This window comes from Vulpes vulpes, unplaced genomic scaffold (assembly GCF_048418805.1).
Source record: "Vulpes vulpes isolate BD-2025 unplaced genomic scaffold, VulVul3 u000000720, whole genome shotgun sequence".
Taxonomy (NCBI): domain Eukaryota; kingdom Metazoa; phylum Chordata; class Mammalia; order Carnivora; family Canidae; genus Vulpes; species Vulpes vulpes.
Genome location: NW_027325770.1, coordinates 13847 through 39930, shown reverse-complemented (window position 1 = coordinate 39930; position 26084 = coordinate 13847). Strand labels below are relative to the sequence as shown.

The window sequence follows — 26084 nt, the reverse complement described above, 5'->3', positions numbered from 1 at the left end:
CCTGGAGACCTGGGATCGAGTCCGACGTCAGGCTCCCTGCATGGAGCCTGTTTCTCCTTCTGCCTGTCTCTGCCTCTCTCTTTGGGTCTCTCATGAATAAATAAATATTTTTTTTAAAATTTTCAACTTTTCAGTTGAAAAGTTTAAATGTTTGAAATTCTTCATAATAAATTATTCTGAAAAGATATTCAGCAAATTATTAACTGTCAATGGAAAGGGACATTAAAGAAAGCTAACATCTAGAGCCATTTCTAAAACTGGAGCCTAGTCAAACTTTGGCAAATAAATGTTAAAACAAGTAAGCATATGTACACACACACATTCTCCCCCCCACCCCCACCCCCACATTTCTGCAAATGAGAATATAGGCAGGAAGAAAGACATCGAATGTTAATAATAATTGACTCTGGTATGGAGAATACTGGACTTTTTTTATTCTTCCTGGTAGTTTTCTGTTCTTTCTCACTTTATTTTTATTTTTTTTTTAGATTGTATTTATTTATTCATGAGAGACAGAGAGAGAGAGAGAGGCAGAGACACAGGCAGAGGGAGGAGCAGGCTCCCTGTAGGTAGCCCGAGGTGGGACTCAAATCCACGGACCCCAGGATCACACTCCGGGCCGAGGGCAGACACTCAACCGCTGAGCCACGCAGGCATCCCTCTTTCTCACTTTAACTGAAATGCATTATTTTCATCATAAAAAAAAAAATTCAGTATTTTAATAGATCACTTAGACACCTGGAAAGGCTGAATACTGGCCTTTATTTTGAGCACAGTAATGGGATTTCCTGGAGGAATGGTTACCTTACTCTCTGCTAACTGATAACACACCAGATCCTCCTAACTAAAGACAAAGGGACTCATACCAGGAGAGGAGTGATGATGAAATCAGTCACATCAATATTCATTACATAAAGACACAGAACTGAGAAACAGATCATTAAACTGATGCTCTCTCATTCTTATAGTGAGTATCCTAATAGCTTTGTGCCAGCAGTCTTATCACCCTCGACACTACACCTGTAGTCTCCATGGCAACAGCAAATCTTACCTGAGTGAATCTGTTAAGGAAAGACCTTGGCAAGCCCTTCCTCCCACCTCCTTGTCTAAAAGGATTTTGACACCCGAAAATCTTCGTCTTTTCATGCTGTACTTGAAAACTCATTCCTAACTCAGGAACATAGATTTCTCCTCTGTGGTCAAAACAAGCATTGAGTCCTTCCAATACAGACTGAGAAGCCAGGTTGAGCTATTTGAAGAAAATATACATATTACATATAAATATGGCATAACTATACCAAAAAGCAGAATAATATGCATAAAAGTAGAACAGTATTGTTTTCAAGAGGAGAAAGCTCAAACAATATAAGTAATATTCTATTTTTTTTAGATTTTTTTTTTTTTTGAAAGAAGGAAGGAAGGTATGAGGGGTAGAGAGAGAATCTCTAGTAGACCCCCTGCTGAGCACAGGGCCTGCCTTGGGGCTCAATTCCTTGGAAGACAAAACCAAGAGTCAGATGCTTAACCAATTGAGCCACCCTAGGAACCCTGGTAACATTCTATTTCTTTCTTTCTTTTTTTTTTTTTTTTTTAAGATTTTATTTATTCATGAAAGACACAGAGAGAGAAAGGCAAAGAGTAGGCAGAGGGAGAAGCAGGCTCCAGGCAAGGAGCCTGACATGGGACTCGATCCTGAGACCGCGGATCACGCCCTGAGCCAGGGGCAGGTGCTCAACCACTGAACCACCCAGGCATCCCACATTCTATTTCTTAAACCAAGTTTATTCATCCTATTATTTCACACACACACGCACGTCAGACATCTAGGGTATATAAATTATCAAGAACTTTTAAGTAAACTGAATAAATACTCTGAATTTTTTTTAAAAAAGCAGTTAAAATCTTCTCTAAAATTAAACTGTATCCTTTGTATTCACCCCTATATGGACCTACCTTGCACATCCCAGCTTACCAAAACAACTTACCAGTACAGAGATCTCACTTTTGCAACTCTTGAGATCTTTAAAGACAAAGACTGCTCTTTACATACTTAAGTATCTTTCCCAGCTCAAATACTGAATGAAATCTCCAAATGGGCTTCAAAGCCATGACATAAACCACACAAAGGAGACTGACACAGGTAACTTTCACCAACATTTTTGTGAACAAGAACAAATATAAGAAGTTTCTGTGCAGCTCCGGTGGCTCAGCGGTTTAGCGCTGCCTTCAGCCCAGGGCGTGATCCTGGAGTCCCAGGATCGAGTCCCATGTCGGGCTCCCTGCATGGAGCCCTGCTTCTCCCTCTGCCTATGGAGGAAGAAGAAGAAGGAAGGAGGAAGGAAGGAGGAAGAAGGAGGAAGAAGAAGGAAGGAGAAAGGAAGGAGGAGGAGGAAGGAGGAAGGAAGGAGGAGGAGGAAAGAAGGAGGAGGAGGAGGAGAAGGAGGAGAAGGAGGAGAAGGAGAAAGAGGAGGAGGAGAAGGAGAAAGAGGAGGAGGAGAAGGAGGAGGAGGAGGAGGAGGAGGAGGAGGAGAAGGAGAAGGAGAAGAAGTTGTTTCTGCGCCAAAAATGAAAAGAATTTAATGGAGGTCTTCAGATGCTAAGTTCAGAGGTCAGGGATGCGAAGTGTGATAGTTTTGAAGGAATATGGAAAAATTCAATAAGGAAAATGTAAAATCAATAAAATGCAAATGGGCAAAAAACTGAACTACATTATATTAGAATTTCAAGTGTCATGTTTACATAAACACTACAAAACACAAATTCCACCGAATATTCTCAAACAGATAAAACTCTAAAAACTACTCTTAAATGTGACTGCAGTCAAGAATGTCTTGGGTACCTTGATGCATTTCCACCCAGTAAGAGTATGGTCTGAGCCTTAAACTTTAAAACCAGGCTCTTTTTTTTTTTTCACCTTAGCTGAAGAATACTATCAGGCATCTTTTTCCAAAAAAAGGAATGGGACACACCTCCTTCCTCCTTAATATCTCCCCCATGCTAAGTAGGAAGCAGCTCAGCTGAAAAGAAATCCCACAGCCCACCCTCCAACCTCAGACCCAAAGGATGTGAATCTTAGGACCCACTGGGGCCAGTCTCAAAATTTCCATCCATAGCATTTTGATCACACCAATCGCTTAAGTCCACAACTACTTCCCAGCTTTTTCCTGGATTAACAAGGCATATCCCAAAGTGACCCAACACCTTTGCCCATAGCCTTAATTCTATTTTTGTGCATCACTTTTCCATTATCTCCAGCTGCCTGCTAGTCACTAAGATTCAGCATTTATCCCAGGTATCATGAGGGGTTCTGTTCTCCCCAGTCAAAAACTTATCCAATATGCACATGTAACACTGTTTTCTCACCATTTTTTGTATGCCTCTTAAAATAACATCCTGCAGTCTTTCTGTTGTACTTATAAAACATGTGGTGGTTGACACTGCTTTGTATTAACACTCATGAAATACATACAAAATACCAAACAAGCCCACCAGAGACCACAGTATAAACTGGTAAAGAGACAGTTTTTCTCTGGAAGCTGGCTTACAAAAGGAGTAGTGGCTTGTATATATAGGGGCTTCTATATGTGCTTTATTACAAGTGACTTTTCTTATTCTTAAAAGAAACCATGGAGGACTTTTCTTCATTAGAGAATTTATCTTTACTAGCAAAACAGCAATGAGATACAGCCTAGCAATATGAAAAGTATGACTGCTCTTCCTATTGTGACCCCATGCTTGGCACGACAGACAGTCCTCTTACCTCATCCAACACAACCCAATGGCCTGCCTTCAGAGCTGCCAGCAAGGGGCCATCCCGCCAGGCAAACTCTCCTCCCTTGCCACCTTCAACAGGTAGATCTGCTCCAAACAGGTCTGTGATGTCCTTTGAGAGGGGGTAGAAAGGAGGAAAAGCCAACATTACATAAAAAAATTAACTAGATCTCAAGACCATAAATCTAAACTGATAAATTATTGGGCCTTATGTCACTTTTCCTTTTTATACCCAAGACAGAACTAACCAATCCTAGCACTCTTTACCAGGAGCCCAGACATGCTCTGAAGAATCGTTCTATCAATCATTTGGATTAGAGCTCTGTATCAGTAGTTCTCAACTGTAGCTATACTTGGAAATTAATTGGTGAGCTTTATAAAAAACAAAACTCAAAACAAATAGGGACGCCTAGGTGGCTCGGTGATTGAATCTGCCTTTGGCTTAGGGTGTAAACTCGGGTCCAGGGTTCCCTGTGAGGAGCCTGCTTCTCCCTGTGTCGCTACCTCTGTCTCTGTGTCTCCCATGAATAAATAAATAAATAAAATCTTTAAATAAATAAAATAAAAACAAAGACCAGTAACAACATCCAGGCCCTCTCCAAGACCTCATTCCTAGAGAGTTTCATTTGTCACCTCTTGTCCCATAATTTCGTAAGACTGTTAAATGGACATTTTATTTCTACTAATTTTTTCTAGAAAGTACAAAAATAAAGGAGAGTATACAGAATTGGGCAATTACCTCTCAAAAGACTATTAGAATAAAGCATCTAGAGAGCACAATATTATAGATATCAGTTATTCATGTATCCAAAAGGACACTTAGTTTAGAAGCTCATGTTGCTGTGGTCTTTTATCACTAAGACATATTTGGAGTACTGAAAAGGTCATAACTATTTTTGATTAAGAAACTCTATGAACAGATAAATCCATTACTCCATATACCCATCCTCATCAGCTGTAGGATGACTAAGCTTACCGTCTGTTCAGACAAGTTGATTCGAACAAGGATGTTGCCTGAAGCCTTGGCTAATGCTCCCACCAAACTTGTCTTGCCCACACCAGGGGAGCCCTCCAGGAGAATAGGTTTGTTCAGTTTTGTAGCTCTTAAAAGTCTCTGGGTGTTCATAGCTGTGGTGCCTGCACTAAGGGCATAGTCAGCAATATTACTTCTGTGAAGGACAGGTCCTTAAATAGAGAAAAGAAAAGCCACATATAAGTTGGACCTCAACCAAATCACATATACATATCCATTCAAGACTTTAAGAATCTAACCAGTAGATTTTCAGTCAGTGAAGTACCATCTGTAATGAAAATGCTCAGCCCTATTTCAACGTTTCCCCACTTCTAGGTCCATAAAATGCTTTAAAGAAATAGCCAGCAACATAACGTTCTTCAATTGTGCCTACTACTATGATCCCTCCTGCACTTATAATTACACATATATGTACTTACATAGGTCTACTTGCAAGCACACATTTTTCCTTTCACAACCTACATCTGGAATTACTATATGTAATTGTACAATTTACCTTTACAAATAAGTATTTTCCTAAAAGTCTAAGCTAGTGTAAGCTAGGTGTATAGGCCACATGGTTCCAAATAAATAATTTTATCCAAGGTTTTTAGGTCTTGAGGACAATTCAGGATGTATCTTTAACCCATAACCTAGCTGAATTACAGATTAATAATAGTTTTATACGGATTAACATTTATGTCATTGTGTCTCTTAGAAGAAACTTCTCATATAACAGTTTGGAGGGCTAGGAAAACATCCATGATCTCAGCTATGGAAGCAGAAACAAGGACCACCCCAGTCCCAGGTCACTAACATACAGCTCCTATATGAGAGTACCAAATACTATGATGGTGATATAGGGAAATAAGATCATGGATGCACCATCAGGAAAGGAGAGCACTACTTAAGAGGGAAAGAGAAAAGGGCAATATTCCATTAGGCCAGGAACCTGACTGGTTTCGTTCACTACTGAACCCCCAGTAACTGCCAGTGTTCCTCTCAGCATTTCAGACACTCAACGATTATTAATGTACGGAGAGAAGAAGGAACAAGAAACAAATGACCCTGCTAGAGAAGTAACAGTCTAACAAATTATTAGTGCCTTAGAAGATAGCTAATCTATCTCATTTAAATATTTGGTAGAAGCAACCTAGTAAGAATGAGAACAAGGATTAGAACTGAAACCCACCTGAGTTTCCGATTTATCATTCATTCATTTATATCCATTTACTCAATCAAAAGACATTTTCTGAATGCCTACGACTGCTGGACTACATCTCAGGTGTCAGAGACAAGACAAGAGACACAATTCCCACCCGCAAGAGTTCACTAAACTATCTTGGTAAGCACTGATGAGCATCTATAGGTGATACATTATGGGCTGAATTATCACTATAGGAAAGCTCTTGTCTTAAGCATCAAATAAAAAATGAATTTTTAACGTGACAATCTATTCATAGACTAAAGACTATACTTTCTCCTACTTTTTATATGTCAGTTATGTATTTTTAATTATTCATGAAATTATGGTTGGTTATGCCAAGTCAGATTCTAATTCAGATAACCAGTTTAGAAATAATCATGAACATGATACACTAAAAGTCACAATAAAAGTCAAGTACCTATGATCTACAAGAAGAGAATCTTCATTTATTCAAAATTATTCTTACCCCTTGGTATAAAAAATGGATGAATTCCCCAAAGGTTATCTATTCCAGTAAATTCTTTGGCTTTGAGTCTGTCATAAATCTTCAATTCATTTTTCTGACACTCTGTAAGTCGCACTATCTTGGAAAGTTTCTTGATAAGGAATTTCAGACATTCTTTGCGAGCCAAGAGAGCCGTACCAAACCCTGAGGAAGTTACCCCTAAAAGATAATGGATCAGTCCATCAAACATGACATGACATGACACCATGCTTTCCAACTACTAATCAAGAGCTCTTGAGCACTTTCACGGAGAAATGAGGCCCAAGCAGAAGTACACCCAAAATACAACTGCTAGTGTAAACAATCCAAAGGCAAAAAGTCTGGATCCCTTATCCCTTCAATTTACAGATCAGCAGCAGCTTATTCAGTAAAGCACCCATGCACTCCATGATGAATCAGCCTGGAAGGCAGGAGTAACTAATGTGGTACTGCTGATCATTTTGGGTTTAATCTCTAATCTTCACTGCTGAAAAAACAGAAAAACACTGAATTTTATGAAATTATGGTAAACTTAAAAACAAACTAAAAGATCCAGGCCATTAACTATAAATGACGATTCATGTTAAGAATATCCAGTCCTGGGTGCCTGGGTGGCTCAGCCAGTTACATTTGCCTTCAACTCCGGTCGTGAACCCAGGATCCTGGGATCAAGCCCTGCATCTGGAACAGGGAGCATGCTTCTCCCTCTCCCTCTGACTGCCGCTTCCCCTGCTTGTGTGCTTGTTCCCTTACTCTGTCAAATAAATAAAATCTAAAAAAAAAAAAAAAGAATTATGCAGTCCTATTAAGGAAGGCATGTGATGTAATAAGCCCTGATATTATAAATGACTGATGAATCACGGACCTCTACCTCTGAAACTAATAATATATTTTAATTGAATTTAAATATAAAAAAAAGGGGGGGGGGGAGAAAGAATTATCCAGTCCTTCAGGAGCAAGAGCATTTCCAAGTCTTCTTTTTACTCTAATCATCATTTCATGTTTACCAAGTTCCTGGCCTAAAAGCAATGAGAAGTTGCAGCCTATCTTTCATATTGAAAATCTCTCAAAAACAGAAAGAAAAGAAAATCCATTCTTGGTCTTGGAAACATTAGAGTGACTAATTTTTTAACATATCTGGGTCAGAGGTCAGAGATCTGGCTTGCTCCATTTCATACTCTCCTCTACCCTAATCCCTTTGTCCCCACACCATTTAACAGACAACATACCTGAACCTATTCCATCTATGTACACCAGGCATGCAGCATGGACAAAAGACGTCACAGTGGAGATGGTCTCTGGCCTTTTCAAAGCAGCTTCCTCCTCCATTGTGTTCATGAAATTAACCCAGGACAGGATATCTCTGATACTGACCACACATCTTCGGCCAAATTCCTGATGGGTCAGCCAATAAATGAAATCCAGCATCACCTCAGCTATGTCAGCCCCTAAAATACAAAGAGGCAAAAGCAGTTGCTTAGAAGTAGTTGCATCAAACACTCCTAATGGGGTTTTGTAATATAGGCCCCAGAGATAGCCTACAAGAGGTCTGTGCTCCGTAAGATTATATGCAAATTTTTTTTTTTTTAATTTTTATTTTATTTTATTTTATTTATGATAGTCACAGAGAGAGAGAGAGGCAGAGACACAGGCGGAGGGAGAAGCAGGCTCCATGCACCGGGAGCCCGATGTGGGATTTGATCCCGGGTCTCCAGGATCGCGCCCTGGGCCGAAGGCAGGCGCCAAACCGCTGCGCCACCCAGGGATCCCTATATGCAAATTTTTATGAAAGTACATTACTGCTTTTTCTAAGGGGGGAGGTGTGTGTGTGTGTGTGTGTGTGTGTGTGAAGTCCATAGTTTTTATTACAGTCCCAAGAGGTTCATGTATAGTATATCACATCTTAAGAATTACAGCCTAAGAAGCAATCCTGAAAACCACTCAAAGAAAAGTATTCATTTGGTTCATGTTCAAATACAATTCTGAAGTTAAGGTACAATGATTTTAGAAAATATATAAATTTTATTTTATTTTAAACTGATTCACTGGAACGGAGATGCTATATTTGCAATGGCATTTTTTAAAACGATTTATTTATTTATTCAAGAGAGAGAGAGAGAGAGCGTGTCTGTGTGTGTGTGAGAAAGAGAGAGAGACAGAAAGAGGAAGATCAGGGGGAGGGGCAGAGGGAGAAGCAGACTCCCCACTGAGCAGGGGGCCCCATGTGGAATTTGATCCCAGGACCCTGGGATCATGAGCTGAACGCAGATGCTTAAACGACTGTGCCATTCAGGCATCCCTTCAGTGGCATTTAGTTCAGCTTTGTTTTACTGAATTAATACATCCATCAGAATTCAGCAAATTAGAGGATTCACAAATTTTGTTTCCTAAATTTTGTTTCATGATTTATTCTAATTATCACAATTTCATATTGTAAAGTATTTGGAAACAAAATACTTCTTAAGTAATACAGATTAGGGGACGCCTGGGTAGCTCAGCAGTTGAGCGTCTGCCTTCAGCCCAGGGCATGATCCTGGAGTCCCGAGATCGAGTCCCACATCAGGCTCCCTGCATGGGGCCTGCTTCTCCTCTGCCTGTGTCTCTCTCTGCCTCTCTGTGTTGCTTATCAATAAAAAAAAAAAAAAAAAAAGTAATATGCATTAGAAATAATTAAGTTTAATAAAGCACTTTATGTAACTCCTGAGGTTAATACTAAACGTTTATCTAAAAAGCATGATACCAAAGAATGTTTTTTATTTTTTTTTCAAAGAATGTTTTTTAAAAAAAGAAAATACAAAAAAAACCCAAAAACAAACAAACAAACAAAAAAAAAAAACAAAAACAAAAAAAGAAAATACTATAAGGAATAATCAGCACTGCTATTAATAAAATTGGATCATTTAGCGAAAGGCTTTAAGGCTACACTGTGAATCACTTAGAAGAAAACTAAAGTTTCTTTAGAAGAAAAATATTACCAAAAAAAAATCCATTAATCTCTAAAAAAGAACTTAAAATGACAGCTCAAGGGAAAAAAATCCAGTCACAATGAGGAAAGAAACTAAATGCTGTTTTAGCAACTAGGTATTAAACATGAGTACTTGAAAAACAAACCAACAAACATGAGTACTTGGATCTACATTTCAGAGTGGAATAAGTTTGAAGTAAATCAAGGACTTAATGGACAACTTTAGCCACTGTCAGAGGATAATTAGACCTTGACTGTTAGAAAACCATCAGGCAAGGTGGTTGGGTTCATACATGTATTTTTTATAACAAATATTAAAAGGTAACAAAAAAGGAATCTATGTGTTAAATGTAATAAATAATACTAGTATGTAAAATGATTGGGGTGCATGGCTGGCTCAGTCTGCAAAATATGTGAGTGACTCTTGATCTCAGGGTCTCGGATTTGAGCTCCAGTATAGGATGTAGAGATTACTTAAACAAATAAAAATAAAATGATTGGTATGTATTAAAAAGTAAATCATGCAGAATGCTCATCACTAATAATTAAAGAAAATGAAATTTTAGACTATCCATTAAAGTAACAAGAATAAAACAATGGATTTCATAATATTACAAACAAAGAAAACTCCATGTTGGAAGGACTATGCCAAGAAGGCACATTTACTAAGTTGCTGGTAGCACTACGAATGGGACCATCCTTCTGGAAAGCAATTTGGCCATAACCAATGAAGGCCATGAATTTATTTCCACTTTCAGAAATACTACTCAAAGAAATAATTCTAAACAATACATGATTTTAACAAAAATATAATGTCTTCAGAAGTACTGGTCATAAGAGTAGGAGATGTAAAAAAGCCCACATGCCTTTCAGAGGTTATTATAAAAAAAAAAAACATCAGTTTCGTAGAATCTTTTCTGTTTTGTTCATATTGTAGATGTAGAGATAAAATTACTATAGAGATTCGAGAACACAAAAAATTCCTAGAGAAACTTAGAACTCAGTAGTATTTATTTTGATTAAGACAATGCACTAAATATATCTTAAGTATTCTGAATAGGATCAGAATTCAATTTAGAATTCATAATCAGCTGATATATTAGATTCATTAAATCTTACAATCTTTAAAAGAAAATCTGGAAATAAAAGCTTTAGTTTCTTTTTTTAAAAAACATTTTTATACTATGCCAATCTGATCGATTTCTAGATGATAAAAATTAAGCCACTTCTCCCTTATTCTCCTTGCTCCTTCAGGATCTCTAATGCTTCCCTCAAAGAAGTTGCTGCCATATAGCCTACAAAGCTTAGAGTAAACAGGCTCTCTAAGTAAAAGCAGTGAGGCTCAGAGTCAAGTCCTAGGAGCTCCAACGGCAACTGCCCTATAGAGGAAATGTTCACTCTGTTAAGCATGAAGGCCACTGGTGATGGAGCAAATGTGGCAGTGTAATGGCAGCTACATTCTCTGCCATTCTTATCACAATCCAAATAACTTATAAGAAGAGTACAGAGCCCAATAAAACATACAGAGGCTACTAAGTCCTAGGGGGATCTGGCCCCAATACAGAGCCAAAACATAAACCATTTTACCAGAATTCTCACAATAAGTGCAGGACTGCAAACAGCACACAACCAAGGTAAGTCAGAATTTCTGAGTATGGGCCTTGGACCAAAATTATTGGTATCACCTAAAAAATTATTAGAAAGGCAAATTCTCCAGCCCCACTCCAGACTGACTGAATCAGAAACTGTAAGTACAAGGCCCAGGAAGCTTCATTTCTTTAAGTCCAGGTGAATTTAGAACTCAAAGAAGTAAATATCCTTTTATCTTCTTTAAGAATGAGAGATTTAAAAAAAAAAAAAAAAAAAAAAAAGAATGAGAGATTTAAAGAGAGAGAGAGAGAGAGAGAGAGAGAGAGAGAGAGAGAGAGGAAATGATCCAAAAAACTATTAAGGTTTGAAACCAGAACTGGATTCTAAATTTAGTTCTTCAATATGTTAAGATAAATATATATATACATCATGATGAATGTTAGATTTATTGTGATCATTTCTCAATAGATACAAATAATGAATCATGTACACCTGGAAACTCAGGATATTGCATATTGATTATACCTCAATAAAAAAAAAACACGCATGTAATAATACATCAAAGTAATCTAGGCTCAATAAAAGAACCATATAAAAAATGTTTTGATCCTTACTAGGGATCTTTTTTTATTATTTAAATTCAATTTGCCAACATATAATACCCAGTGCTCATCCCATCTTAAAATTTGCTAAATTTAGATTTTAGGTATACAGAAGTTTCATTTTTAATACTAATTTTCTATTTCCTTATGTTTGAAAATTTTTATAATGAAAAGAAAATTTATTTTTTTTCTTGAAGAGAGCGAGCAAGTGGGGGAGGGGGGGAAGAGAGAGCAAGCCACCCAGGAAATTTTTAAATAAAGTTTATAATAAATTAGTTGATGACAGGAATGCCTGGGTGGTTCAGTCAATTGAGCATCAGACTCCTGATTTCTGCTTGGGTCATGATTTTAGGGTCATGGGACTAAGTCCTGCACTGGGCTCTGCACTGAGCAGGGAGTCTGCTTAGGATTTTCTTTCTCGCTCTCCCTCCCCCCAGCCCCACCACACCTGCTCTTTCTCTTAAACATACATCTTTAAAAATAAATAAAGCTTTAACATAGATTTTTAAAAAGAATTTTGGTATTATTTCTGATTTTAATTAAATGAAATCTTAGACCTAGTCCTATTTTCTAAAGCATGATTTCTAATTTCTATTAGCTTCAGAAGTTTGCGAATTACATTTGCTACCTAAAAGATCTCACCTTTATGATCTATTCTGCCCAGAGACAATCCTGGACGAAGATTATGTCTGATAATCTGAATTAAATCTTCACGATTTGTGCTTTGTGGGCACCATATTTCTGTAAACCGGTTTCTTAAGGCAGGAGACAGCTACAAGAAACAAAAATTTCAATGTGAATGTAATACCTATGAGGAAAACTAGAAAACAAATCCTTTGAAGGAGTATTAGCTGATGAGTCTAACAAACAAATACCAGATGCTTCTTTTATTACCTCTACTACTAGGTACAATTTATTAAAGACCTTTTATCCTGACTCCTTCCACAGGCCATCTATCTCCACCACACCCTCCAAGACAATATTCTCATCACTTTCTTTTTTAAGATTTTATTTATTTATTCATGAGAGACACAGGGAGGAAGAGACACAGACAAAGGAAGAAGCATATTCCCTGTGGGGAGCCTGATGCAGGACTCGATCCCAGGGCCCTGGGATCACACCTGAACCAGAGGCAGATACTCAACCACCGAGCCACCCAGGTGCCCCCCATCACTTTGTTTATATGCATAGTACAGAACTTCAAGGTCATATAGAATAAGTGCTGCAAGTTGAATTCCAGCCCCACTGGGTAACCCCCAAACCTGAACACTTTCCCCTAAACAAAGGCTCTTCCTTTACCTTCAGTTATATAATTAATGCTTTAAAGAAAATAAAAGCTATTATCCCACAGAGGAGAGCTGTCTGAAGTAGAAAGAGAAAACTTCTTTTATGTGGCTCAAAGGGGGACAGTGAAATTATTAAGGAAGTACATATTTTATGTCTTGTATAACAAAGAATTGTTAGTCCTTCCAGTTTTATGGCCTTTGCCCTCAAAATGGATTCCTCTAACCCTTCTTTCCCTTTCCCTACATCAATTAACTCCTATAAACAAGAGTTTACAATGCCACATATCCATTGAACTATTAGCTTATCATTGCTTTCCTTTGACTTGATAAACTCCATCATTCTACCTGGCTTACTGCAGCAGGACTAGGAGCAATGCCTATACTCAGGTGCAGCTCAGTGAAGACCCAGTGAATGTGGGAGTGTTCCTTGTTGCCATCCTATATAAGCAGTGCCATTGGTCTTCAGCATCCTAACTCACTCTGCCTGCTAGGCATACAGAAACAAAAAAGAACTTTCCCTTAGAAAAAGATTGCCTACTTTCACCTAAAAAAAACAAACTATCCTAATTTAAACTAATCCTAACACACACAAACTTGAAATCAGATCTTTCTATGCTATTTCCATTTGCCAAAGAACCAGTTTCCAAGTAAGGTTTGAAGATATGCTGTATTTCTTCCTATTATTTCTTCTCTTCAGAACATTCAAAAAGCATACTGATAATCTTTCTTATTATGCTACGGGAAAATCAAGCCCCAAATATCATATTCACATTTCAGGGGCACCTATCAAGTTGCCAAGAATTTTAATCACTTTCATTCACAATCAAACCCTGTTTTTTCTCATCATCCCTGGCCTGTCACCACATCAACATTTTCCTAACAGACCAGGATCCCACACACAATGCAAACTTCTCCACTGAGAGGCTTCAACATGGTGTTTAGGGTATTGGATCTGGGCTGAATCCTAACACCACCCCACCCTCTGTACAGAATGCTGTTCTCCACCCTTTCCTTTACAAATAATATGAGAGTAGCCCACATAACGTCTGGAGAGAAGAGATACGCACCACCTGCAAAACCAGAAGAGATTCCAGGCTGCAACATTTTTGTCACTTTAAAACACTCAAAGCCACACTTGTGTTTAAGTGTTTAACTAAAATCAATTTAAGATTAAACTTTAGTTTCAACTTTTCTCATCCATGAAAGTAAGAAAATAACTCACACATAGTTATTGTGAGGATTTGTTATAGTAACATATGTAAAAAGCTGGGGAAAATGACTGAAACAATGAAATTTCAGTTACGCACACAGAGATAATAAGGAAACAATTATGTCAGAACTTCTGAAACTTGTAATAATTCTAAAATATCTTTCTAGGTTTTAAATTTTTTCCCAATATAAAATTCCAAATGCATTTTTCATGCTATATTTACAGCTGCCAATGAGCTGAGGTCAAAAACTGGAAAAAAAAAATTATGCTTCAGGAACACAATTTTACCTCTTTTTTTCCAAAGTCGCCCCCAGGGTTCATGGTTGCTAAGATACGGAATTTTTTCCCAGCAGTCAAGAGCTCTACCTCATTATCCTTGTCCTCTACACTGCCCTTTTCAGCTAATACCAGGGACTTTTCCACTTCAAGGACACTAAAAGACAGAAAAATTGAAGAATATAAGATTAGAAAAGGCTTACATAACCTTCCTATTTTGTGGCCTTCAAATTCTTTTAAAAAGGAAAGAAGTTATCTCCTCTCCTGAGCTATTTTAGTTAACACTTTCCTAGCACAAATTTTAAAATGACTCATTATCCCAATTCCTGTGTAATGGAACAATATTTCTGATCAAAAAGAAAAAAAAATCCCTTTACCCACTTATGCCCCATTAAGACATCTGGTTTAAAAATGAGTGTGTCTTGTAATCAAACATCCATGGCAGCATTATTCATGAGTAGAAATAACCCAAATACTGTCAAGTGAATGAATAAAAAAAATATGGCATATCTATACAATGGAATACTCTCAGAAATAAAAAAGAACTAAAAAAAAAAAAAAAAAAAAAAGAACAAACTATTAACATAGGCTATTAACATGGATGAACATCAAAAAAATGCAAAGCAAGAGAAGAGGCCATTTATACACAAAGTGCTGAAAAGACAAATGTTTCGTTTTTTACAGAAAGTAAATTAGTAATTGCCTGGTGCAGTAGGTGGCATCAGAAATATACTATGAAAAGGCAGAAGGGATACTACTGATATGGTGAAAATGTAAAACTGGATTGTGGTGCAAAAATCAGTAAATTTGCCAAAACATATATAATTATACATTTGAAATGGATACATTTTATGGTATGTAAATTAAACTTCAGGGACGCCCAGGTGGCTCAGTGGTTGCGCATCTGCCTCCAGCCCAGGGCGTGATCCTGGAGACCCCGAATCAAGTCCCACATCATGCTCCCTGCATGGAGCCTGCTTCTCCCTCTGCCTGTGTCTCTGCCTCTCTGTGTGGTGTGTGTGTGTGTGTGTGTGTGTCATGAATAAGTAAATAAAATCTTAAAAAAAAAAAAAAGTAAATTAAACTTCAAAGAAGAAAAATAGGTATATATCAAAAAAATTCATATTGGTCTGAGATTTTGAGGTCGTACAGCCATATATAATCTGTAATTCTAATTCTTCGAAGAATTTAGACAAAGTGACATTATTTGCCTTAATAAAGAGTTTTAACTTCGCCTCATTTGTTTTAGCCCTGCCATTCCACAGTCCCACCTTTTTGATTATTGACAGTAAAACAGAAAACCTAAGCCTCTTAAAGGACCCTGCGTGCTAAAGCCAAAAAACAAACAAAAAAACAGTAACTCATCATCATTTTCAAACATTTACTATGTATCTATGAAGAACTTTACTATAAAACAAGACCAGTAAGCAGTATAGACAAGTATCAAAAAATTAAAAACAGAAGTACCGTATGATCCAGTAATTCCACTACTGAGTATTTATCCAAAAAATATGAAAACACCGATTCAAAAGGATATGTTTATTGCATTATTTACAACAGTCAAATAATAGAAGCAGCCCAAACATCCATCAATAGATGAATGGATAGAGAAAATCTCTCTCTCTCTCTCTCTCTCACACACACACACACACACACACACACACACACACACACACAGTGGAACATTACTTAGCCATAAAAAGGAATGAAATCTTGACATTTGCAACAATATGGATAGAGCTAGACTGTACAATGCTAAGTGAAATAAGTCAGTCAACGAAAGACAAATACCATATGATTTCAGTCATACGTGGAATTTAAGAAACAAAACAAATGAACATAGAAAAAAAAGGAGACAAATCAAGAAACAGACTCTTAATTATAGAGAAAAAACTGATAGTTACCAGAGGAGAGGTAGGTAGGAGGATGAATAAAACAGATGAAGTGGATTAAGAGTAGACATATCATGATGAGCACTGCTTAATGTATAGAATTGTTGAATCACTATACTGTAATCTGAAACTAATATGCTTTATGTTAACTACAAGGGAACTTTAAATTTTTTCATTACTTAAATAATTAAAAAATAACCAGACCAATGAAAACATCACACACAGGGCAAACCTCTTATACATATACCTATTGAGTCTTTCCAGGACAGAGTCATCAGCCAGTGAGATCTCATCCAAGAGAAAAAAGCCATCTTCCTTCATGGCCAAAACTAGAGGACCATCATGCCACTCAAAAAGTCTTGATGTATCAATTTCTTCCTACAATTGGGAAAAGAAGGTGTGAAACTAAAGAGCAGTTGGCTCCACAAGAAAATACACATGTAGCTAGCTGGTATCTACTGGAGTTAAGTATTCATTCTGCAGAAAGTAAGGGTCTAAGAACAAGGAATAAAACCTGCACAACAGGATGCTATGAAAGCCCTTTGTAGAAAAATGAAAAACCTAAAGATATATACCAAACCTGGAATCAAAACCTCACCATGAACAAATTCCACAGCTGACTCATGCACAGAGCCAAGAGTAAGTCTTCAAATCAATGAACACATCATCATTCACTATTGAACAAACCTTGTCCTTTGACATCTGTCTCACTGGCCGTAGCCCCCCCAGGAAATCCGATGTCTCCATGTGTAAGTGGCAGTTGACAGAGTATAGTTTCTGATTTGACAAGCTGGCAAACACCTGACAGATAGTAGTTTTCCCACACCTGTTAAAGAGATACATACCAGATTAACAAGGACCAAAAATTCCAAATATACACCCACAAACACACTAGTCAGCAAGAGGGGAGCTCTGATGAGGGCCTCACGGTGGCAGCAGATGATGTTGGCCAACACAGAACCTCTGCACCCTGGGCTTAGGACATCCTTCCCCCAAACATCAGCACCCTATAGTGTTTCTTATCCAAAAAAGCACACACTGCCTGAATTCTATCCTTTCCTACTTCTACCAAAACCACCAAAGGATGAGAAAGAAATCTAATCCTTACAGACTTTCAGGAGAGAGTAGCTCATCTGCTGTTCTCTATAGATATATAAATGAATGTGGGATCCCTGGGTGGCGCAGCGGTTTGGCGCCTGCCTTTGGCCCAGGGCGCGATCCTGGAGACCCGGGATCGAATCCCACATCGGGCTCCCGGTGCATGGAGCCTGCTTATCCCTCTGCCTGTGTCTCTGCCTCTCTCTCTCTCTCTGTGACTATCATGAATAAATAAAAATTAAAAAAAAAAAAAAAAAAGATATATAAATGAATGTCACTATTTAAAAGAATTACAGGGATCCCTGGGTGGCGCAGCAGTTTGGCGCCTGCCTTTGGCCCAGGGCGCGATCCTGGAGACCCGGAATCGAGTCCCACGTCGGGCTCCCGGTGCATGGATGGAGCCTGCTTCTCCCTCTGCCTGTGTCTCTGCCTCTCTCTCTCTCTCTCTCTGTGTGTGACTATCATAAATAAATTTAAAAAAAAAATTTTTTTTAATAAAATAAAAAATAAAAGAATTACAAAGAAAAAAGAGCTGCACTGATAAAAATGTACAAAATCATTCTTTTCTATCCTCTTCTGAAAGAAGAGGAAAATAAACAATATCTCTTACATGCTCTCCCCAAAAATAAAAACAGGGAGAAAAGGAAAAGAAAAAAAAAAGATCGCATTCCTGATAATCCTTCACAGATAACTCAAGTACTCCTATGCAACTGAACTGAACCATCATGAGTTACTATCACAGAAGCACAGAACTTTACCCAGTGTCTCCAACCAGCAACACTGGTTCACCAAATTCCAGCGCCCTTCCCACCAGCATCGCCAGTCTCCGCATGCTTTCAGTCCACACAATGTGTCGGAATGTAGATTCCAAAGTGGATACCTGAGTGGACAATTTACCTATAAAATGTAGAATAAATATTTAGCTTCTAATAGGAGTACAGTTCAATTCATTTCCTCCGGATATTCTGACCTACTCACTCAGTAATTTTAGGACATTTTCCCTGGAGAAGAGGCACTGAGGACACAATTTTTTCTTGAAATGTTTTTCAAGGACTTCTTGAATCACATCAATCTCCTCCTGTTTCCTGACCCGGCCTGAGAGAAGAATAAAACCTTAAAAAAAAAAAAAAAAAAAAGAATCATCAAGTGTCAGGTTACAATAGCAAGGGATGTTGAGAATATGTAGCAACAGCAACTCTTATTTACTGCTGTTGGCCAGGGTATCTAAAGAACAACCTTGGAAAACTGGGAGAACCTACTGCAACTAACCATATGCAGGCTATGTCCTAGCAACATGACTTCCAGGTAGACCTAAACTCAAGTAAACATGTGTGCACCATAAGACCTACAGAGGAATGCTCAGAGCAGGTCTTTTCATAATAGCTAAAAAGTGGAAATAACCCAAATGTCTATCAAGAAGAAAATGAAAAAACATATTATAGTATCTCCATACAACAGGTTATAACACAGTAATGATAAAAAGAACGAATTCCTAATACACATAACAGTATGGTTGAACCTCACATTACAATGGGTGAAAAGAGGGACGCCTGGGTGGCTCAGTGGTTGAGCATCTGCCTTGGGCCCAGGTCGTGATCCCAAGGTCCTGGGATCAAGTTCCACATCAGGCTTTAGACAAGGAGCATGCTTCTCTCTCTGCCTAGGTATCTGCCTCTTTGTGTCTCTCATGAATAAATAAATAAAATCTTAAAAAAAAAAAAAAAAAAAAAAAAAGAATGGGTCCAAAGAAGTCAAACCAAAGGAGTACATACTGCATGATACTAGCTGAAGCTCAAGCATAGACAAACATCAGTGGTGATAGAGGTCAGAGCAGACGTTACCTCCAGGGGAGGTTAAGACTGGCAAAAGTCATGATAGAATCTTTTGAGGTACTACAAAATATTCTAAACCTTGGCCTAGGTGATGTTTTATGTGAGCACATACATATGTTAAATAAATAAATAAACAAATAAATAAATAAAACATGAAAAAACAAACACTAAATTCACTTTACTATATATGTTATAACTTGATTAAGAACTGTTTCCTTTGAAGTTTTTTTTTTTTAAAAACATGTTCCTCCATCTATCTACCAGTAAAGAAGAAAAAATACAACTTTCATAGGTTTAATTTACTCTCCTTATTAACCACTCCATTAATGACTCATTAGCACTTTTCAAATCCAAAGATTCTGAAATGCTTTCTTTCATATAGAGAAACATATAAATTCTTTCCATGGATTACACCAAAATGAGGAATCGTGAGTCTCGGATGACATAAATGCCTTCCTTCAGAATTCTGATATTACCTGACCAACCTGTCAGTTTTCTGTTAAAGGCACAGGCATGACTCTCTAGGAAGAGTGGGTTGCAGATACATAGTCTGCAAAGACACCACCAACCACCTACCGAAACTCTCACAGGCACCAGGCTCCTATCTGACTCTTACATGTAGCCAAAGCAGAGAGAAACTCAAACAAACTAGCACAAAGGCCTGCAGAAAAGAACCATTTTCAAAAGGACTTGGCACTAGAGACAGAATGACTATTTCTGGAACACCTATTAATATGTATATATTGAGCACAATTTGGGAAAGATTTATTTTAATAAGGTTTGATATCTGACATAACTCCAATTAGCATCCAATTAAAAGCATACCATCATTGGCTAAATGCTGTAGCCAGTCATGCTCTTTCTCAGTCTGTTTAGCCAATCTGTACCTTTCAGCCCATCGAAAAAGATCACGAAGGGTGATGAAACCCTGTTTTCCAGCAAACACTGAAGAACTTCTGCGATAGGACTATTAAAATATCAAAACAAATTAAAAAGGGCAATGGTAAGCACAGTTTACAACCTATATAAAATTTTTAACAAATTTAAGCTCTATAAAAATGATTCATCCCATTAAGATGAATTTTTGAAAAAAGTAAATGGACTGCAATCCTTTGAAGATAAATATTCAAATTCATGTATGAGGATATAAATTTCAAATCATAATACCAAGAAAAAAAGGAATTCCTTTTCCTATACTATATAAAAAAAAAACTATGAATACAAATGATGGCAAACATGCAGAAACATTAATCCCATAATGTGGGAACATAGTAAGATTGCCAATTATTATTAGCTCTCTAGAAAATAAAAGTATATTAATTCTGCTAACACTTTTAACACCATAAAATGAGATATTCAAAAAACAAACTGTAGCTTTGCAGAGTTGACAGGGGAGAGACCAATCTTTAGTTATGTCCATTCAAGGACTAAATTCATTTAGAAAACAAAATTGTAGCTTGTCAATGCCAAATTCCAAACTAAACAAAATGTTCCAACATTATCCACAAGGAGGGAACTATTACCATAATAAGCGTGAGAAAAACTGTAACATATCAAATTGTTGATTTACAAAACCAAAAAATGGATATCATGGAGTGCATTTTAAAGATAGTATCCTTACTCTGTGAAAAAAAAAATGGATGGACTGCTGTGGCTAACTGAGAAGGCCATCAAATTTTAAATTTACTCGCCAAATCTAATCAGTACATTCCATTTGAAACTAAATGAGAGAAAGAGGAAATACCTGAAGGTCCAGCATGACTTTAACCAACTTGCTACAATAGGAGGGTGGCAAACTACAGCGCTTATGCAAGACTGTTTCCAACTCAGAACTAGGCAATTCATCGAAATGCAATTCCACAAACCGATTCCTGAAGGCTCTAGAAAGCACCTGGGAAACACACAGGAAAAAAACATGATGAAGAAAGCCTTCTTATCCAGTTTCCAAATCGGAGGCTCTCCTTTGCACCACAAAAAGAAAAACCCTTCAAAAGAAATAAAAACATCTCAGTCTAACCCAAGAAAGATCTATTACTTGACCAGGTAACAAATGGGCAAATGAAATGCTACACACCTTTCTGCCTCCATAAAGTCCTGGGGGATTCTGGGTAGCAAAAAGCATGAACCGAGGGTGAGCTTTAACAACTTCTTGTGTTTCTGTGATGAGCAATTCACGATTATCATCTAGCAATCTGTTCAGTGCCTCTAACACATCAGTAGGAGCCAAATTTAATTCATCTAAAATAATCCAGTAGCCCTTTCTCATAGCATCAATAAGAACACCTTAGGAAAAAACAAACACTGAGGATTAGAGCATAAATTAGTCCAAAGTTTTAAAATATGTTTAAAAATGCTACATAAATCAACCAATCCTAGACCACTACATTTCAAAACAAATTACTCCCTGCAGCAGTTAGTCATGCCCAAAAATAATTTGTGATGCCAAATATCAAGGAAGCACAATTTTCAATTAAAGTAATCCTTTTATTTCACACAGAAGGGGAGCTAAGGCTGATAAATATATTTCCAATTTTTCCCCCTGCAGGCTAATTTCATTTAAATCACCACATTCGGGCAGCCTGGGTGGCTCAGCAGTTTAGCGCCACCTTTGGCGCAGGGCATGATTCTGGAGTCCGGGGATCGAGTCCCACATCCGGCTTCCTGCATGGAGCCTGCTTCTTTCTCTGCCTGTGTCTCTGCCCACCGCCACCCCCACCCCCCGTGTTTCTCATGAATAAATAAAATCTTTAAATAACATAAAATAATCAATCAACCACCACATTCTTGGGGCACCTGGCTCAGTCATTAAGCATCTGCCTTCAGCTCAGGTCATGATCTGGGGGTCCTGAGATTGAGCCCCATGTTGGGCTCCCTTTCAGTGGGAAGCCTGCTTCTCCCTCTTCCTCTGTCCCTCCCCTGCTTATGCTTTCTGTGTCAAATAAATAAATAAAATATTTAAATAAATAAATCACCACATTCTCATATCTATTCTAAGCTTCCGTCTGTTCAAAGCTCATCTCATTCTTCTGAGTCTCTAGGAGATTAAGTAGCAGTTCAATTGCACCCTACAGAACTTGGTGCTAGTCCCAATAGAGCTGACAAGATGAGTGGGGCCCAAAAGAAGCTGGATCCATAACCATCTTCCCTTAACCAGGGAGATCAGAGAGAGAGAAAAAGCAGCTCTTATGGCAAAGGTCCATGTGCCTCAACTGAAAGAGATGAAATTTACATGGGGAAATGTGCTTAAAAGAATGAATGCCTATACCCATGGAATGAAATAATAGTCCCACCTTCTTTAAACACAAGTTTCCCTGAAGAGTCAGACGTATAACAACCAATGTACTCCTGAATATCCGTGTGTTCATGATTGTTAATACGCACACAGTGGTTACCAGTAGCTGCAGCCAGCCACCGGATAAGGCTTGTTTTACCAACTGACGTCTCTCCCTGAATCAACACTGGATAGGTTCTTTAAAAGACCAGCCAATAAAGCAATTTAAGGGGGGGAAAAAAAAAGACAAAAACCAGAATTAATTCAAGTAGTATTAAAAAGGAATTTATCACCATAAAAAAACATTTTTATATACCTATATGCCACTAATGGAATGTTTCTTAAGCCCTAAGAAGTTTCTATGTAAAAAGGGTTCCTCGGAAAATACTGAGGAAAGCAATCTCAACCTTGCTTGTAGTACCTGTTATTCATTTAAATAATGGATGATAAGTAGTCATCAGCAAAATACTGGAAAAGAAGCATAATGATGGCCAAAATAATCTGCATCTGTATTGCTTCCACCAAAAGGTGCAATTAGAAACAATGCTTTGTGCCAGGAGAAGAGTGACAATACTGATTTTAGAAGGAATTACTCATTTAGCCAATAAACAACAATAAAGAATTCAAAAATTAAGTAAAAAAAAAGGTAAAAAAAATAATAATAATAAAAATAAAAGAAAATTAAGAAAGTAAGACTAGAATGTCATCAATGCCTATGCTGGTAAAACTTTAGAGCAGCAAGAGAAAAGGTCCACACACCCTGCAGAAACCACTCGGACAATGTCTCTCAGGTTCAGCTTAACAGAAGATGTAAGAATGTAGGTCTCATCTATTGTAGGTTCCTTGTCTCCCACTGAAATCCAATATCCTTCAACCTGGATAAGTCGTCCTCCTTTTGGTTCTGGAATAGGCTGAAAGTCACAGAAGTTAGAGAAATAACCCATAGTCCTATTCTTTCAGAGAGGGGCCTAAGGTAGGAAAAAACGCTGTCACCAAGAATGCTGCCCTGTTCTGGATTCTTTCAACATTAAAAGCCATGGGTGAAATATGAAAAGTACTTTGAGGAATGAGAACAAAATGATGACATGTATTGGTTTTTAAATCCAGGTGAGTGGTAGTGAGGAAAGAACTTGAATTGGATAGTTTCTGATTCAGTTCTTTTCTCTCACCTACCAAAATTTTCACTCTCAGTCTGATGAAATATTTGTCAAAAACATGTACTTCAAATAAACTAAATTCCTAAAAACAAGACCAGTTCTGAACTGAGGGAATGGGCTTTTGCATTATTACACTGATTTATAACAAAACTGCCATTTTCATACATCAAAAATAGTCAAAAGTGGTCAGATTTGTAGCTATGAAAAAATGCTCTTCTAAAACATTTAGTTCCCTAATTTGAAGCTACTACCATTCTAGGCACTTCTTTAAGAGCTCCTCAACTGAGCTCAGAAGCAGTGGGGAAAAAAGGCCTCCATCAGGGGTAACCATGAGGAACACATAAAAAAAAGATAAGTAAAGGACAGTGGCATTAGAATAATAATCAAAGGAAGCTTAACTTTTTTTTTCAATGTTTTTATGGTTAACAAAAGTACACATTCATGTGTTACTTGTATAAATTTTAAAAAGGAAAAAATACTGAATCCAAAGTAATCCTAAGTCCCTAATAAGGTTCTTTCTTCCTTAAGAGCAAGGAATCAACATAAAAACCAGCCAGTTAGTTGATAAACTACTTTCTCAGCATCTTTCACTCCCATGTTATTCTAGAGTCTCCTCCTCAAACTGAAATGGTTGCTGTGTTTAATAAGAAAAAAAAAAAAAGGCCAACTATCAATCAGATGGGAAATGTGTACACAAACTATGGTGTAAGCAACAAATTACTATGCAACCATTAGAAACCATGTCATAGTGATCTATGGTACAGACACAAAAATATATCCAGGATATGGTTAGGCTAAGAAAGGAAGCCACAGAACAGTATTATGAGATGATTCCTTTTAAGTCATGTATATTAGATATATACATTAGAATTTGCCCTTACTGAGTGAAGTCAGGAAAAGACAAATACCATATGATTTCACATATATGTACAATCTAAGAAACAAACAAACAAAAAAGACAACCCAAAAAAAAAAGACTCTTAATAAGAGAGAACAAATTGATGGTTTACCCAAGGGGAGGGGAGGGAAAGAGGGGGAGATGGTGAAACAAGTGAAGGGAATTAAGAGTACACTTAGCTTCAGCAACGAGTAACATACATAAAGATTTGTTGAATCACTATATTATATACCTGAAACTAATGTAATACTGTATATTAAATATACTGGAATTAAAAAACAAGAAAGAATTTGCCTTGATAAATCTATACATACACTGTCAAAATTTAAATATATAAAAAACAAAATACAAATATAATTTAGGTGGAAAGGTATATGGTTTAAATCTAAAGTGTAGAAGGATTACTAGGAATTTTCACCATCTAAGACACAACTTAATTTTTTGGAACAAACTGATTACTTTTATAATTAGAAACAAGTTTAAAAAAACAAAACACCAAAATTTTGATAATTCAGCCTTTCATTTATGTTAAAGAAGTCAAAAAAATCAAAACACATACCTGCTTCAGCAGACTTTTTACATTGCCAGAGACAATGTGTTGACAAATGAGCTTCTGAACTATTGGGTGTGATGCCCTGTCAAGCTGTGTTAAGAAACCCAAACAAAAGCCCTAGAAAAAAAAAACAAATATGCATAAAACTGATTACACCCTTCTGCAATTACAGGCCAACTTATTTCAAGAAAAAAAATTCAACCTCTTGGGTGGTGCTGGTTCCCAGAACAACTTTTAAATGTGATATTATAGTAGAATAAGGACAGGGTCACTCTGGTATGTTCTGGGCTGATCTGACTAAATGGAACACACATACACAGGCAGACCCAGCATATGCATCACCACTCCCTCCCTTTCAACGATGAACCCATCCACCAAGCTCCCATCCAAGCACAAACTTCAGGAAGACCTCATAGAGCGAGCGCTGGATGTTGCCACACGGATTGGAAGCTGCAAATCGCAGAGCCCTGCAAAGGGTCCGAAGGCTGTAATGAGGTCTATGGCCAGTTCCATCCACCAATTTTGTCCCAGAGTCTTTCCGGAGAGCTGTGTACAAGCTACAAAAAAGACAAAGTTCAGATGACTTTATTAACTCATAAGCATTCACCATTTTGCCGTTACTTTGATTTTCTACACAAGGCCCAAAAGCCACTTTTATAGAATTAGATAGTTAAGCTTACATGCAATTTCCTAGAGCATTCATCAAAACCTCTCAGACATTCACTTTTTTTTTTTTTTTTTTTTTTATTTTTTGACATTCACTTTTAAATCTATTTCTCACACACTCAAAGACTTTTTCAAAAGAAAGATCTATCAATTTCCTTTTGGGTAAAAAGAGGAGAGAGGTGATGTTCTTAACAAAAAGATGGCAAGACAGGAGAAGTCCTTAGTAAAAATATCCAGAGTTCAGAGGCACTTGGGTAGCTTAGCCATTTAAGTGTTCAACTCTTACTTTCGGCTCAGGTCATGATCACAGGGTT

The 26084-nt window shown here is 37.4% G+C and overlaps 1 protein-coding gene across 1 annotated transcript in view; it reads right to left on the bottom strand.

Annotated features, from left to right (window-relative positions):
• The window catches only part of LOC140597285 (midasin-like), a gene marked incomplete at its 5' end in the record, with an annotated part of 59697 nt that overhangs the window by 19927 nt on the left and 13686 nt on the right, over window positions 1-26084 (bottom strand). The window contains 18 exons of the mRNA XM_072745323.1: window positions 1052-1249; window positions 3761-3883; window positions 4748-4956; window positions 6457-6654; window positions 7704-7922; window positions 12274-12403; window positions 14416-14560; window positions 16543-16673; window positions 16983-17121; window positions 18152-18290; window positions 18372-18506; window positions 20051-20192; window positions 20970-21116; window positions 21300-21508; window positions 22516-22694; window positions 23256-23407; window positions 25111-25221; window positions 25514-25661. Coding sequence (XP_072601424.1) covers window positions 1052-1249; window positions 3761-3883; window positions 4748-4956; window positions 6457-6654; window positions 7704-7922; window positions 12274-12403; window positions 14416-14560; window positions 16543-16673; window positions 16983-17121; window positions 18152-18290; window positions 18372-18506; window positions 20051-20192; window positions 20970-21116; window positions 21300-21508; window positions 22516-22694; window positions 23256-23407; window positions 25111-25221; window positions 25514-25661 — 2854 coding nt within the window. The remainder of the gene's footprint in view (window positions 1-1051; window positions 1250-3760; window positions 3884-4747; window positions 4957-6456; window positions 6655-7703; window positions 7923-12273; window positions 12404-14415; window positions 14561-16542; window positions 16674-16982; window positions 17122-18151; window positions 18291-18371; window positions 18507-20050; window positions 20193-20969; window positions 21117-21299; window positions 21509-22515; window positions 22695-23255; window positions 23408-25110; window positions 25222-25513; window positions 25662-26084) is intronic.